We start from the raw sequence: 17,137 nt of genomic DNA, 5'->3' as shown, positions 1-17,137 counted from the left end.
TTGAGAACGGGTGACTGAATCTGAATGAAATTTGACGCTTAGATGGAATCATGTATCAGAGCTCTTATTTCAATTCCCGATCAGACCTGTTGATATTGAGAGGAGTTGGAGTGGGAAAACGTGATTGATGTAATCGGACTGGATCCACTCTCTTTGGGGGAGTTAGGGGGTGGAGTTCAGTGCCATGGCGAGTTTGGTGCTTCTGGACGTGCTAGGACGATAAAAATTGGTAGGCGTGTCAGGGAGCTGCACAAATTGACTTGATAAGGTCGTTTTCCCCGATTCGACCATCTGGGGGGCTTAAGGGAGAGGAAAAATTAGAAAAATAGAGGTATTTTTAACTTACGAGTGGGTGATCGGATCTTAGTGAATTTTTATATTAAGAAGGACCTCGTGACTCAGAACTCTTATTTTAAATCCCAACCGGCATTAAGTCTTTTATTTTCCTTTTAAAGCAATCTATAAATTCTTTGAATTTTGCTAAAGCTCATATCATATGAGCCAGATCATTCCATATCGTAAAACAGTTCATCCTTGGATCATAAACACAAACTATCCAGCCTATAGTTCAGTTCAGTTCAGTTAAAAAAAAGTTCACTCCTCCCTACGACATACAATGGGAATTCAATATACCCATTCCCCCTTGTTTTCTTCAGCAGTGCCTGAAAGTTGGAACTTCATCCCCCAATTCACTCTGAATATGTCACAGATACGCCATTTCGATGACTTGAATACACTTAGTGTCTTTCGACCAACCTATGCCAAATCCCAAGTCTAAACTCAAAGTATAATTGACCCCCCCCCCTTCCATCAAGTCATAGCTATGTCTCTGAAGCCATTACCAATTGAAAAAAAACGAGAGGACCTAGTCACATTTGATTTACTCAGATATGCATGTGACAGATTATGCACTTGGATAAATCTGGGAATCTTCCCCTTGCGAAAAATCTCCACCTTATCTTAATAGTCCGTCTTTTCTACTAGGACCTATCTGTGAACAATGGGTAATTTACAAACTATAAGTCCACTGCCCCTGAGATTGCAGGTATGACGTCAATCCTGGAGGCATACTTATTAGCCCTTTTGACTTTTTTGAGTAAAATGACTGTCTAAAAACTGTAAGGTGATATACTGGGGTCTATAGAGGCTCGGGTAGCAAAAAAGGGCATAGGAGGGAGGCTGGATCCTGGTAAGGGAGGGAGGCTAGATTTCCTACAATGAGAAAAACATAAATTACTGGCTAAAGCAGAATTTATTACGAAACTTGCAAACATCCTTATATTTCGAAGAGCCACGCCCTGATCCCTATCCTTCTGCATGTTTGTAGGGTCGTTTCAGTTTTGCTTAGTCAGAGGTTTGCCACAGATTCTTAGAAGAAGGAGAGATGTTGTGCAACACAAGCTTAAATCAGTTTTTATCTAGTGCTTTTGAAATGCTTACTTTTTTCAAACACTCTAATAGATTGTTTTCCTTTTTCTAGTATAATTTGTTATCACAGTTATGAACTTGGCGCTTAACCAACTGCCTGCTGTTTTGTTTTAATTATAAAAATAATCCAATATTGTTAATGAAGACAATAGGGATATTGAGCAATCCGGAAGAGGATTTACTGAATCATTAAAACATTGTTGAACACAACGATGGACATTTTGTTCTTTGAGTTCTTTGACCTTATTTGCAATGAAATAATACTGTGCAGATTTCAAGGTTTCAAGGAATGAAGATTTCTGAATATAAGCAACTCAAAATATCGTTTCTGCATCAGAACTGAAACAGTTTTCTAAGAAACTTGAGATTAAAAATATAGACAATGATGAAACTATTTGTAAGTCCTCCTTTTTTCAAAAGTTGTTGATGTTATTAAAGCAAAATTAAATTGCAGACTTACAAAATTATTTTAATTTCATCTTATTCCAAAGCTTATTTCTTTTTGTGTCTTTTTTATCATGTCTATATATGTTACGTCTATAGGGATTTTGTTTTTATTATGTTTCCTCATTTAATAAATTCTATAGGGAATAATTTTGATTAATATTGACTAGTAAAACGTAGATGTTTCTTTCCTTTAATGGTCTTTCTTGTATAATAAAAGAGAACGAGTAGAACTGGTGATAAAAGACAAATAGTAGACGAGTAGTAGAAAGAATAATAGGAAAATAGAAGAAGAAAAAGAAGAATAGTAGGGCATACAATGAGAATGTTAATGAAATGTTGATTATAATATATATTTTTTACAGAAAAGTTGATACATCCACATTGTTACTAATCAATTTCTCTTTTTCAAGGTCTTGCTCACCCTTTTCTCAATCTCTATGTGCGCACCAACAGAAGAAAATAAGGAGGCCACAGACATTCAAGGAAGTGAATCATTCCTTCCAAGCTACGGTTTTGGTTATGGTGCTGGACTTGGGCTTGGATACGGTGGACTTTACGGTGCTTACGGTGCTGGATTATACAGAGGCATTTACAGTCCTTATTACGGTGGATATGGTTATGGCCGTGGACTTGGTTACTGGTGAACTGATTCAGCCGTTTTGTCATTCTTAAATGTGAAATAAATTTTATATCAAAAGTATTACTATCTGTAGAAAGAGAGAGAATGTAGACCTATTTTTATTATTTATTTATTTATAGATTACAAACCTTAAATTTTCCCATCTCAGGTAGTATTCGAATAGGAATCTAGAAAGTTGTTTTTCTTATTTTTATTGACACACATAAATATAAAATAGCAGGAAGGGTGCGATGTGTGTGATTTGAAGTAGAGACAGCTGAACTAGAACCAACGTGAAGGGCCCGTTTTCCCCTACATTCTTGTTAATGTTTACCCATAAAGAAATAAACACCATAGAAGATATAACTCCATTAAAAACTTTAAAATATTGCCAAATGCTAAAGAGTGACAGTGTACACACAGGAAGTGAGAACAATAGACGCTTATATTTTTCCTACGTGTGAAATCGGGTTAAATTGAATAGAAATACGTATTTCAGTTATTAAGGCATAGTCCATTATTGAAAGTTAAAGCGGGCTAGTAAAATGATGTAAATGATAAGGGGGTGTTCTATTGACAAAGAAAAATGACTGCCGGTACACTACTACTACTGCAAATACTTCTACAACTACTGCTGCTACTACTACTTCAACTAGTGCTGATGCTTCAGTTGTGATTAGCAACAAGGTTAAAGCTTTTCGGGTAAAGTTTTTCACATATCAAACAGTTCGTGGTAACGAACTGTAGTAAGGAGCGACCCGGCTCAATGATAACTAAAACACTAAAAAATGGAATTTTGATACCAATAACTACATCCAAAGAATCGTATTTAAATGCTGATTTTAAATATATAAGTTTCATCTAGTTTAATCTTACCCATCAAAAGTTACGAGCCTGAGAAAGTTTTCCATAATTTAGAAAATAGGGGGAAACAACCCCTAAAAGTCAAGCTCCTATCTACAAAAATGTTGAATTTTGTATTTTTTGCCAGAAGGCAGATCACGGATGCTTGTTAATTTGTTTGTTTGTTTTTTTGTTTTTTGTTGTTTTTTCCCCCAGGGGTAATTGTATCGATCTAGTGGTCCTAGAATCTCGTGAGAGAGCTGATTCTAACGGAAATCAAAAGTTCTAGTGCCCTTCTTAAGTGACCAAAAAATGGGTGGGCACCTAGGTCCCCTCCCACGCTAATTATTTTCCAAAGTCACCGAATCAAAATTCTGAGATAGCCATTTATTCAGCGTAGTCGAAAAATCTTATAACTGTGTCTTTGGAGACGATTTACTCCCCCAAGGTCCCCGTAGGAGGGGCTACAAGTTACAAACTTTGACCAGTGCTTACATATAGTAATGGTTATTTGGAAGTGTACATACGTTCTCAGGGAGATTTTTTGGTTTGGGGAGGGGGGTTGAGAGGAGGGGGATATGTTGGGGGAATTTTCCATGGAGGAATTTATCATGGGGGAAGAAAATTTCCATGGAGGAAGCGCAGGATTTTATAGCATTATTTAAAAAAAAACAATGAAAAAATTAATTTGAAAAAGTACTTTCAACTGAACCTAAGGAGCAGAATTAAAATTTAAAACAAACAGAAATTATTATGCATATGATGGGCTCACCTCCTCCTAATACCTCGCTCTTTACGCTAAAGTATTTTTTTGTAATTTCAACTATTTATTCTACGGCTTTTGTGATTTAGGGGGGTCATACTTAAGAAATTGGGACACAATTTCAGCTTTAGTGTAAAGAGCGAGTTACTGGCGAGGTGGTGAACCCCCTCATACATGTAATAAAAACATGAGAATACAAAAGTTCGTTACGTAAGCTAATTTATAAGTTACGTATGAATTTTACTAAAAAAAACATTGGTAAAAAATTAAAAGTTCTAGTTGCCTTTCTAAGTAACCAAAAAATTGGAGGGCAACTAGGCCTTCTCCCCCGCTCCTTTTTTCTCAAAATCATTCGATCAAAAATGTGAGAAAGCCATTCAGCCAAAAAAATAAAAAAACAAATTTCGTTTTAATTATTCATCTGCAGAGAGCCAAAAATCAAAACATGGATTGGTTCAAAAACGTTCAGAAATTAAATAAAAAAATTTTTTTTTTGTAACGGAAAGTAAGGAGACACATTAAAACTTAAAACGAACAGAAATTACTTCGTATGAGAAAGGGGCTGCTTCCTCATCAACCCCCTGCTCTTTACGCTAAAGTTTTTTACTGTTTTAGAAAGTAGAGTTAAGAGAAAGAGTCAAACTTGTCTTTTCGCTAGTTTAACATCCCCTCACTATACCCGAAAAATTTTCATTTTAATACACTAAGCCGTTCCTTCTATTTTATTGATGCGCCCTTTTGACAACCGACAAACGCATAGTTTGAATATATCTAGTTTATCACCTCCTTGAAATTTTTCCTGAAAATTCTGCCTTATTGCCCTTACCCTTAGTTAAACTAATAGACTAATAGCAGAAGCAGTATTTCTTAGCCGGTCCTGAAAGATTCCTGATACGCCCTTTTGACAATCTTTTTGCACATACTGCGTCTTGATTTCGCTTTAGTTGTCTCTAAACATTTCTTCAAAACATTTGCTGCCTTAACACCCTTAGCATCATTAGTATTAGTAAGCATTGGTGTGGTAGTTAGAACAGTAGTAGTTTTGGTGGTAGTAGCAGTATGTAAAATATTGCCTTTTGGTCAGTTAAATACCCCCTTCACTATTCCCTCAAATCTTCAAATTAATTCCCTAAGCCGTTCATCAGATATTGCTGAAACACCATTATACATGCTACCACTGTCATTTCAACTACTGTTATTGTTATAATTACTACCATTACAAAGAATAAGGACATTAAGATGCAACTCTTTGGGAATAATGGGGATAACATTAAACTAAATCAAAGCTCACTATGTACTTTCAGGTTACCAAAAGTCTATGTCAGCATTATCCTAGGAATAGCTTGGGGATTAAATTGAAACTTTTAAGGCATCTTGAGCTAACTCAAAAGGCACTATATGCATACTACTGCTAATAGAACTGGTGCTAAATCATTACTACAAGTACTACAACTACTACTACTTCTTCAACTATTACAACGACTACTACTACTACTACAAATACTATTATAAATATAAATACGTTCTGAGACCATACTGGCTATGCATGACCTATGAAAACAAGAAAGAAGATAATAAATGAAAAGACAAAAATCAAAGAGGTGAAAAAACGAGGAAATCCGCCAAGTTGTCCTCAGTGCTCAAAAAAATAAAAAGAGGAAAAAGAAAAAAAGAAACAAAGAAGAAACAACAACAACATCCAACCTTCTTAGGTGAACTGTACGAGAGGAAAAAAGACACTGAATCAAACAACAAAAACCAACTTGAAATAAATGAAAGAGAAGTTACCAATTAGATTGAATAAGTATCCTTTGCCTTGCAACAGATTTTGCCTGTCTACAATTTCGGTTTACATTAGATATGCGGACAGGTTGTCTTAAATTAGACTGGGTGAAAATATTCATGGAGTCTTTTAACATTAAAGTGTTATAAATTGGGCTTAAGGAAATATCTCCCGTGTCTCTATTTATAGCCACATTTCTATTTGTATGTTTTTTTATTCTCATTTGCCTCTTTAAAAGATTGCGGTACGCCATTTACGGTAGATATTAAAGTTGCCTCTTCAAAAAGAACTAAATGGTCAGGATTTTCGTATATATGCTGGGCGAGAGCTGAATCAAAGTTGTCATTTTTATTTTCAAATCTCAGGGACTTATCTATCGAAATTTTGTGTTCATGCAATCGTTCCCCTAGTTGTTGATGGGTCCTGCCAATGTAAAATTTTCCACATGAACACGGGACTCTGTAGACACCACTACCTAGTATAGGGTCCGTTTTATTCTTTCCCGAGTTGAAAAAATGTTCAACTTTTTGCTCAGTTTTGAAAGAAACAGAGAGATTATGTTTTTTTTTAAATTTTTCCAAGTTTGTCGCTGAGTTTCGAGACGTATGGTAATTTAATGAAAGTTTTTTTTTTTTCCAATTGCCAGTGTAACTGAATCAAAAGGGACGGGCTCCCTATTTTCCTGTTTTACCTTTTTTTAATCGTCTATCTATTATATTTTCAATGAGATTGAATCCTCGTATTTTCACCTATTTGATTTTTGTCTTTTCATTTATTATTTCCTCTACTATAAATAGTACTTCAAATACTACTACGATTACTATTTCTAATATTGAGGCTGAAGGGGTTAAGGCTAAGCTTCTGGCAATCTTGAGGTGCATGTTGAACTAAATTGAAATAAATTAAGTGGATGCAGGTTATCAAAAGGGCGCATCAGCTACATCCCAAGATCAGCGTGGAGCATTAAGTTCAAACTATCAGTGCATATTGAAGGGGGGAATATTGAACTGAATGAAAAGACAGTTTTTGCATACATGGTGTCAAAGGAGTGTAACAGTAATGTCTCTGGAACAACAAAGGGTAGTAAGTTGAAACTTTCAGCGCTAATACTATTGTTAATGCTATTGCTACTGCTACTACTGCCGTTGAAGTAAATCAAATATGTCTAGGTTGTCTTACATACCCTATTTCATGCCCAATTTTGTGATATCCAGGTTGTTCCATAAAATAGGCTAATAAGATTTTTTCAAGGAAAAGTTGATGAGGTAGGTCTATATAGCTAAACATCTCATTATATAATGTCTCTGGAAATAGCTTTTAAAGTTTTATTTTCCTGGAAATGTTGAGGGTATGTAGAACTAAATCAAAATGTACAATGTGTATCCAGAATGTCAACAAGGCGTATGTGCAATCTCCCGGGAAAATCTTCGAGTGTTATGCTGAAACTTTCAGAGCATGTTACTGCGATGTTGGACTAAACTAAAAGACACTATACGTATTCAAGTTTACCATAAGGGCGTGCTTGTGATATCTCAGGAATAGGCAAAGGTATTGAGTGAAACTTTCAAGGCATGTGAAAAGGGATGTTTAACAGGATACGTTTGTTAGAAGGGCACATCTGCAATACCTCTGAAGGAGCAAAGGGGATTAAAGTGAAGCCTTCAGGGTGTGCGGGGTGTCTGTTGTACCAGATGAAAGCACATTATGTGAATTTAGGTGGTCAAAAGGATATGACACAGATGAAACATTTCAGAAATTTATTAGGGTTTCAAGTTAACAACTTCAAGGGAAGTTGAGGAGGGTGTAAAATTAAATCAATATATACTATGTGTATCCTTATTGTCCAAAGGGCACCTCTACAATACACTAGGCAAAACTGAGGGTATTACTTTGAAACTATAGGGCATGTTTTTAGCAATGTTAACTATATCAAAAGACATTAATTTCGAGAACGGTTTTGGATATTCAGAAAAAACGGTCCAGGTTTGTTGAGAGGGAAGTTGAATTAGATAAAAACAAACTATGTAGCCTACATCCAAGGTTATCAAAAGGGCATATCTTTCTTACCTAAGGAAATGCTAAGGGAATTAATTTGAAATTTTCAAGGCATGTAGGGGGGATGGCTGATTAATAATTTTCTGTACTCAAGGTTGTGACATGTTGGGGGAGGGGTGCTATAACCATTAAGCACTATAGAACCCATAAGATCAGGGTTTTTTTCAACTCAATATATTTTAATATTTTCCCAATTCCCATCCATCCCAATCATTATACTCCAACTATTATTGAAAATTACTGCAAAAATTTTATTCATTATTTAAATAGCCAAAATCTGAATTCGTAGAGAAAAAAATTCAAGAAAATCTAAGATATCCTTTCTTAACCAATGACAGAGGCTATGTCTATTAAAACAAACAGAAAATTAAAGTTAAATGATTTTTTTATGCATGAAACGACAATAACTTAGAATCAATAAATTAATTAAACCCAAACAAACAGAAATTACAATAGTCAACCTCAAAACCTGCAGAATTATTGCAAAATGGAATAGGAATAAAGCTTCCTGAGCTTTTTTCAAGAACTTGATTTGTACTTTACTCAAGACAAAACACATTTTAAACGTTTTTTTTTTATTTTACAACCAAAATTTTTGAAGTTTTCAGGATTCAGCTTTGCTTATGCAGAGTCAATACCAGACGCTTTTAAACTGGAGAGGGGAGAAGAGCAATACACAAGTAAGTAATTAAGACGGCACTAGACCCTTAAGGTCCAAACCGGCGGTGCTGATCTCCGTTTCATGGCCCTTCAGCCAGGAAGTGCAATGGGGGGTTGGGGGCCAACCATCCTGTGCTTTCTTACACCCTTCCTGCTTACCTTCCCCAGATTTCTCCAGGTACCCATTTAGAGCTGGGTCGACTATGGCTGAGCTTACAGAGTCACGCCACCGACCCCCGTCCCAAACTAAATACACGAAATAATTAAAAATTTGAATAACCGTCCATAATTTGTCGGTGAGCCTCTACCACTGGACGGTTGCGGATGCAGAACCCCCAACTTCATTACTAATAATAGTAACTTTTCTTCGTTATCACTTAAAGAAATATGTTCCATTGAGGACTTAGAGCATGTCCATACCACATTTACTTTTTTACTGTTGGGTGTTTGTTATCTATTATAAAATCATTTCCAAAAATAAGTTTTTAGACAGCTTAAAAACAAATATAGGCTTGTATTTTCCAAAAATTTCTATGGAAATCCCCTTAAAATCCTTCTTTTGTCTGGAGAGTATCCCATACATCCAGCCCCCAGTTTTGAACCCTTCCTTACCCCAGTCAAAACGCTTAAATTATGCCCATGCCTTTTTCAAATATTCCAAAGGGGTGTCTTCCTCTTTGCATTATAATCAGTAGTCATCCTTAGGAATACTAAGGTTAAATAACTGTCTATTGTTTTATTTTAATTCCCAAAACAATCCAGCAATGTAAATGAGAACAACAGGCATATTGGGTAATCCGGAAGAAGATGAAACGCAATTGAAAACAACAATTAAAATTTAGTTTTTCAAGTTCTTCAACCCTATTTACGATAAAATAAAATTGCGTATTTTTCAAGGTTTCAGAGAATAAGAATCGTTGAATATAAGTACCTGAGAGGCACCTTTTTCTGCATCAGAACTGAAACAGCTCTCTAAGAAACTTAATTATCTGAACACCGAAAATGATGAAGATATTTGTAAGTCCAACTTTTTAAATATTTTTCCTCTCTAAAAAAATGAACTATTGACTTTTAACGTAGTTTCTAAATTTTATTTTTTTTTTCCCATTGTCCATTAAATTCATGCATCTTATGTTTTATTTTAATAAGCTTTTCATATTTGAGACTCAAATGTCTTCACAATGCAATCTTGATTATGGCTAAGGATGTAGACATCAGGCTAAGCCAGTTCTGAGAAAAAGAGGAACTTTTTAATTATCGTCTTTCAACTTATTGGTAAAATACTACATTCTCTAATTCAAAAGGTCACAATATTTGCACCCAAAACGGGTGTTAAAATAAGAAAATGTGTACGAACCAAGCAAAGGAGAGGATCATTCCAAAAATTAAGCACTGCTCCAATGATATGTTCATAAAATGTCAGCACCATCTAGTATCTGGTAACACTTGGAATTTTTCTTTCAATCCTTGTAATCATTTTTATGTCAGGATCTGAGATCAGACACTTATTACTAAACTAACTTTACCAATTGCTCTAATTAAAATGATTATTCTAATTATTACATGGAAAAAATACCAAGTGCCGTCAGCGCTAGATGGCGTTAATAGTTCTTTTATTGATACTAATAAAAGTCTCCACTCTTATAAGTTACAAATACTGTTTGCCAGCAGGCATAGATGAAACGCTAGGGAATTAACCTTTTTGCTAGAAATGCCAAAGGGGTGTTAACCATGTAGCATCCATATAAAGTGATCGTGGCAAAATGCTGGGAAAAGGGGGGATCACTAGCAACTCTTCTTAGCACCAATTTCCTTACTATGTTGTTACGTTTCCATCACACTTCGCAAAAACCTGTCCGTCTTAAGAATACCAAACTGATATCGGAATAAATTTAAAAAATATTCAATCAATTAGATGCTTAGAAAAAGAAAAATTTATGTTAAAAGAGGTAGGTAATACCAGTAAACCCCCCCTTGTTTTAATTTTTTTAAGTTAGTCCTGGTTATAATTAAAGAAATTTCACTTAGTTTTTTTTTTATAGGAAAAGGGAAACACTATACTTTTCGGTGTCTAGAGTGGACGTATACCATCCTACTTTTATAATCCATCTCCTTTTAAGGTGTTCTCATTGAAAATGCCTCGTTTTGTAATTTTAATCTGAATAAATAAAAAAAATTGTCCCCCTCCTCTTAGATTTAAAAACTTATCCCAACCTAAATATTTGTGAATTAACGCCACTGATTTTCAATGTAAAGACTTTATTTTTTTTCTCTAAAGTGAAAATTATTGTTTGCACAATTGTTGTTGTTGGCAGAGCGATTAGTTGGTACATAGGACGTGCAATCGCAACAAGGGTGCGTCGTCATTCTTTTTGTTTGCAGTGGGGGTTGGTAGTGTGACCGCAACCTCAGCCTTCAGGAAACTGTGGAGCTTAAGGTTAAACTTGGAAAACTGTTTGACCCAATGGTCTCAATAACATATATGCTACCAGAATTAAACGCTTTCAAACAATTAGTAGAATAATTTAAGTGATATATTTTCCCCTGGTCGTTCCTTTTGATGGGGTAGTTTTTAATAATTTATCCTTGGAAAACTTGAACTTTTTATTTCCCTGAATGCAGGGAATATAAGGAGATTCATTTTTATTGCAAAAAAAAACCTGGTAAGGTCCGCAGTATGACTAATTAATTTTACTTTTTAGGTTTTTCTCGCCCTTTTCGCAATTGCTTTCTGCGCACCAGCAGAAGAAAAAAAGGAGGCCACAGACATTGAAGGAAGTGAATCCTTCCTTCCAAGTTATGGTTTTGGTTATGGTGCAGGACTTGGTTATGGTTATGGTGGACTTTATGGAGGCTACGGAGTTGGATTAGGAAGAGGCCTCTACAGCCCCTATTACGGTGGATACGGCTATGGTCGTGGCCTTGGCTACTGGTGAACATATTTAATCCTCTTTTGACTTTTGTTTTGAAATAAATTTTCATGTCCAAATTACATATTTCTTTTGTATTATGATAAAGAACGTAGGCTTGTTTCATACATATTTTCTTAGCTGTAGATTAAAAGACTTCAATTGTTCCTATTTCAGATAGTAGAGGCTAATTCAGAATGACATCTTACAAGTACGAAGATTTAGCTGCTGCTAATTTGAGCCAATCAGGCTTTACATGGAATTTGCTGATTGGCTGAACCGTTCTATACAAAATATGATTTGATTAAGCTAACGCCAGCTACATCTCAGTGTTATAAATATATCATTACGGATGAGCCTCAGGCGTATTTTAATTTGAGGCTACTAAATTTGACTTTGATAATTGATCAATAAGGTAAATGATAGTACAAGGGGCACAAGGTTAGTTGGTAGGAAACAACACTGCAATAAAAAAGATATGTATATAACAAAGAAAATAATATATATTAGCAAAGAAAATATATTCCAACTGAAAATAAGGAGGGAAATTAATACGTGAAACAAGCATTATTCTGTATGTGAGTGTACTACCCTTTAGTTTTCAATACCCAACTCAACATGCTGAAGTTTTTACCAAATTTAAAATGTTTGTGATTCTAGTAAAACGGCTCTTGTGTTTCTGGAGTCCTTCTTAAAGAATTGGGATAAAAAGTCAAACTTTAGCGTAAAGAGAGAGGAATTAAGCAGGAGGATGTCTCCTACTATCTCCTACATAATTAAATAATTCCAGTTCGTTTTGAGTTTTGATGATGGTCTTTCAGTCGAAAAAACTTGTCTCTTTGTTTAATATCTGATCGTTCTTCAATGCCAAGAAATCCACCTTGTGGATTTCTTGTTAAACCTTGTTAACCGGCTCTTGTGTTTCTGGAGTCCTTCTTAAAGAATTGGGACACAGATCAAGATTTAGCGCAAAGAGAGGGGTTTAAAGAGAGAGTAGTCCCTCCTCGACTATGAAATAATTTTAGCTCATTTTGAGCTTTGATGTTGGTCCTTTTTTTCAGTTGAAAAAATCCGTCTTTTTATTTAATTAAATAAATAAAAAACAAGTTTTTTCTACTGAAAGTAAGAAGCAACATTAAAACTTAAACCGAACAGAAATTATTCTGTGTATGATAGGGACTGTCCCCACCTCAGCGCCTCGCTCTTTACACGAAAGTTTTTTTTTGTAAATTAGATCTGAGAGAAAGAGTCAAACTTAAGCGCAAAGAACGAGAAGCTGAGAAGGGGACTGTCCCCTCCTCAACTCCTTGCTCTTTACACCAATTTTTTTTTGTTTAAAAAATTAGATATGAGAGAAAGAGTCAAACTTCGGCGTAAAGAACGAGACGCTGAGGAGGGGACAACCCCTTTCATATACGGAATAATTTCTGTTCGTTTTAAGTTTCAATGTCGCTCCTTACTTTCAGTAGACAATATTTTTTTTATTTAATTTTTGATCGATTTTTAAATACTGCCAGGAAATCTGACCCCACCTCCACGGAGAAACACCCTCACCACGGAAATATCCTCTATAAAATTCAATCCTAGTGAAGTTTACCCTGGATAATTACTTTTAACCACTCCATGCGTAAAATTGAGACGGTAAAGAGAAAGCAATAGACATAAAAGGAATTTTGTATACGAACTCTGGGCAATTTCCCCTGCGTGTAATTTCCTCTGACAAGTTCACTCCCTGGCCACTTTCCTCCCCACGTAAAACTCCCCTGTGGAAAAAGCCCTAGCAGAAAATTCCCTCCCCCCTTCACTCGAAAATGTATGCATGCACCCTAATAACAAATACTCTGTGCAAACAATGGGCAATCTTTTTAACTTAAAGGACTTTCCCCTGGGGCTTTGGGGTGACGGATCATGTTATACCCGAAGGCATAGTGATTGGGCCTTTCAAATATGATGGACAAAATAGCTATCTCAAAATTTTGGACGATTTTGGGGAAAAGTGGTGGTGGACGTGCCATAGTTGCCCTCCAGTTCTTGTGGTCACTTAAAAAGGGCACTAGAACTTTTAATTTCTGATCAAATAAGCTCTCTGTTCATATGCTACACCAATGGGTTGAGAAAACCACCCCGGGGAAAAAAAACAAAAATAAAACAAATAAACAAATAAACATGCATCCGTGATCTTTCTTCTGGCAAAGAAAACAAAATTCCACATTTTTGCAAAGAGGAGCTTGAAACCTATACAGTAGGGTTCTCTGATACGCTGAATTTGATAGTTTGATTTTAATTAAGATCATTTAACTTTTAGGGGTATTTCTCCCATTTTTCTAAAATCAGAAAAAACTCCTCAGGCTCGTAACCTTTGATGGGTAAGACTAAAGTTAATGAAATTTATATGTTTGTAATAAGTATGAGAAAGTCAATTCTTTTATTGTATCCATTGGTATTAAAATCCTTTTTTCTAAACCTTTTTTTTAGAGTTTCGATTACTATAGAGCCGGGTCGCTCTTTACTTACAGTTCGTTACCACGAACCGTTTTATTATTCTGTAATTCTAATTAAACGGTCCTTGTGTGTCAGGAGTCATTCTTAAATAACTGGAACAAAAAGTCAAACATTTGTGCAAGGAGTGAGGTACTGAGAAGGAGGCAACCCCCTCATATACGCAATAATTTCTGTTCTTTCAAGTTTTAATATTGTTCCTTACCTTTAGTTAGAATTTTTTTTTTTATTCAATCACAACCACAAGCCGAAAACATACAATATCTTTAGTTTATTATAACATAAAAATCCTAGTTAAGAAACTGGTTAAGACAATATTAATTGCTAAGATTGGCAGAAAAATAACACAAACAAATTATTGTTTCTGTCGACCATTATCTAACAAAATTCTAACTTTGGCGTTAAAAGCGAGTTACTGATAAGGGGGAGAAACTTCCTCATAAATGCAATATGAGGGGTGTTCATCCCCTCTTCAATACCTCGCTTATTACGCTAAAGTTCAAAATTTGTTCTAATTCTTTAAGAATGCCCCCTGAATCCCAAAAGCCATTTAATTAGAATAAATAGCTCTTTTGAAATTACCAAAAATACTTTAGTTTAAAGAGAGAGGTTTTGCCAAAGGGGGCGAACAACCTCATATACATAATTTCTGTTCGTTTCAAGTCTTAATGTTGTTCCTTACATTCAGTCGACAAAAAAACTTGTTTTTTTTTTAATTTAACTTCTGATTGTTTTATTTAAAATAAGGAAGGGAAATCCAGCGCCTTGTTCATGGAATTTTTCTTCCTCCATAAAACATTCCTCCATGGAAAGATTCCCCCCCCACCAGAAGAAATCCCCCCTGAAAATGAGTGTTTACTTCCCAATAACCAATACAATATGTAATCAATGGGCAAAGTTCATAACTTGTAGCCCCTTCTTTGGGGACTGTGGGGATTAAGTTAGCCTCAAAGACAAGATTTTTTTTACTCAAGGTCAAGATTTTTTGACTCTGTTGAGCAAAATGGCTATCTCAAAATTTTGATCCGGTGAATTTGAAAAAAAATGAGCGTGGGAGGGGGCCTAGTTTCATTCAGATTTATTGGTCACTCAAAAAGGTCACTAGAACTTTTAATTTCCGTTGTAATGAGCCCTATCGCGAAATTCTAGGACCAGTGATTGGATATTATCACCCCTGGAAAAAGAAAAAACAAAAAAAACGCATCCGTGATCTTACTTCTGGCAAAAAATTCAAAATTCCACATTTTTGCAAAGAGGAGCTTGAAACCTATACAGTAGGGTTCTCTGACACGCTGAATTTGATAGTTTGATTTTAATTAAGATCATTTAACTTTTAGGTTATTTTAACTTGAAACCTTTGCAGCAGGATTTTCTGATGCGCTGAATCTGCTGGTGTGATTTAAATTAAGATTCTATAACTTTTCGGGAGTGTTTCTCCCTTTATTCGAAAATAAGGTAAATTTTCTCATGCTCGTAGCTTTTGGTGATTTCGACTAATCTTGATGAAACTTATAAATTTAAAATCAGCATAAAAATTCAATTCTTTTGTTGTATCTATTTCATTAATATGTTTCACTATTTCATTATTATGTTGTATCTATCTATTAATTTAATAATGATAGAGGGCATAAAGTTGGAACTTTCGGGGAATGATGAGGGGAATGATCAATAGACCAAAAAAGGAATATTTGCAAGCTACCACAGTTACTACTATTACTACTTCTACTACTACTAGTACTCCTACTACTACTAATACTACTATTACAGCTACTATTAGCAATGCTAATGCTAATGCTATAAAACCAGCAATGCTAAGGCTAAGGCATGAAAGTGAAAGTTTAAGAGAAAACGGAAGGGAAAGTTGAGCTAACTCAAATACCCACAATCTACATGCAGGTTGTCCAAAGGGCATTTTCAGGAATAGCTTAGGATTGGAACTTTAGGTAAACGCCTAGGGGAAAGATCAATTGACCAAAAGCCAATATATGCATGCTATACTGCTATCGCTACTACTACTATTACTGCTACTATTCTACTTATTACTACTACTATTACTACTACTATTCTTCTTATTACTACTACTATTACTACTACTATTCTACTTATTACTACTACTATTACTGCTACTATTCTACTTATTACTACTACTATTACTGCTACTATTCTACTTATTACTACTACTATTACTACTACTATTCTACTTATTACTACTACTATTACTACTACTATTCTACTTATTACTACTACTATTACTGCTACTATTCTACTTATTACTACTACTATTACTGCTACTATTCTACTTATTACTACTACTATTACTGCTACTATTCTACTTATTACTACTACTATTACTACTACTATTCTACTTATTACTACTACTATTACTGCTACTATTCTACTTATTACTACTACTATTACTGCTACTATTCTACTTATTACTACTACTATTACTGCTACTATTCTACTTATTACTACTACTATTACTACTACTATTCTAACTAATACTCGTTCGTTAAATTATACTAAAATTAAAAGTATAAGGTGAAAATTTTAGCAAATACAGGGGGGATTTGAATTAAATTGAAACACAATTTGGCCACATTGATTACCAAAAGGGCATATCAGCAAAACTATAGCAACGGCGTATTCTGAAGTTTTGACAATTATACATATCTTCATTATTTGCACTACGGCTGAAAACGGCGCTGATTTGAACTTGAAAAAAGTTCTAGTTTTTGGTACCAATTTACAAAAAACGGCACCGAATTTTGTTGTGATCATTAAAAATAAATCTTCAGTTGTTTCCTTCTCTTCAACAGGAAGATCAAAGGAACTAAATAATAATAAAAATTAAATATTTAATAGTAAAAGAATTTTATTTTATACAACTTTTAAATGACATCAAAATTTAAAACGAACATAAGTTTTAATGAAAAAAGAACCTAATAAATGTAACAATAGAAAAACTAAATGATAACTTGAGATCAATTATGCATCTATTTATAAAATGCAGGTGACTAATATTGTCCATGATGTCTATTTTGAAAGTCTCACACAAAGAGCATTGTTTTTGTACTGCTATTACTTACCCACTGGTCTGCTCAAAACTTTAGTGCAAAGAGCGAGGTGTT

General features: G+C 34.7%; 3 protein-coding genes across 4 annotated transcripts in view; 2 read left to right on the top strand and 1 right to left on the bottom strand.

The window, feature by feature from the left end:
- Nucleotides 1–17,137, bottom strand: part of LOC136037032 (ras-related and estrogen-regulated growth inhibitor-like protein) — a 234,150-nt gene that overhangs the window by 132,911 nt on the left and 84,102 nt on the right. The window lies entirely within an intron of this gene.
- LOC136036849 (neuropeptide-like protein 29) lies at nucleotides 1,702–2,575 on the top strand. The gene is made up of 2 exons (XM_065719177.1): nucleotides 1,702–1,825; nucleotides 2,286–2,575. The coding sequence occupies exons 1-2, from the start codon at nucleotides 1,811–1,813 to the stop codon at nucleotides 2,517–2,519; spliced, it is 249 nt and encodes an 82-aa protein (XP_065575249.1). The 5' UTR covers nucleotides 1,702–1,810; the 3' UTR covers nucleotides 2,520–2,575.
- LOC136037028 (shematrin-like protein 2) lies at nucleotides 9,495–11,590 on the top strand. Its single transcript, XM_065719443.1, has 2 exons — nucleotides 9,495–9,615; nucleotides 11,301–11,590. The coding sequence occupies exons 1-2, from the start codon at nucleotides 9,601–9,603 to the stop codon at nucleotides 11,532–11,534; spliced, it is 249 nt and encodes an 82-aa protein (XP_065575515.1). The 5' UTR covers nucleotides 9,495–9,600; the 3' UTR covers nucleotides 11,535–11,590.

This window comes from Artemia franciscana, chromosome 16, assembly GCF_032884065.1.
Source record: "Artemia franciscana chromosome 16, ASM3288406v1, whole genome shotgun sequence".
NCBI classification, from domain to species: domain Eukaryota; kingdom Metazoa; phylum Arthropoda; class Branchiopoda; order Anostraca; family Artemiidae; genus Artemia; species Artemia franciscana.
This window is presented reverse-complemented; position numbering and strand designations above follow the sequence as displayed.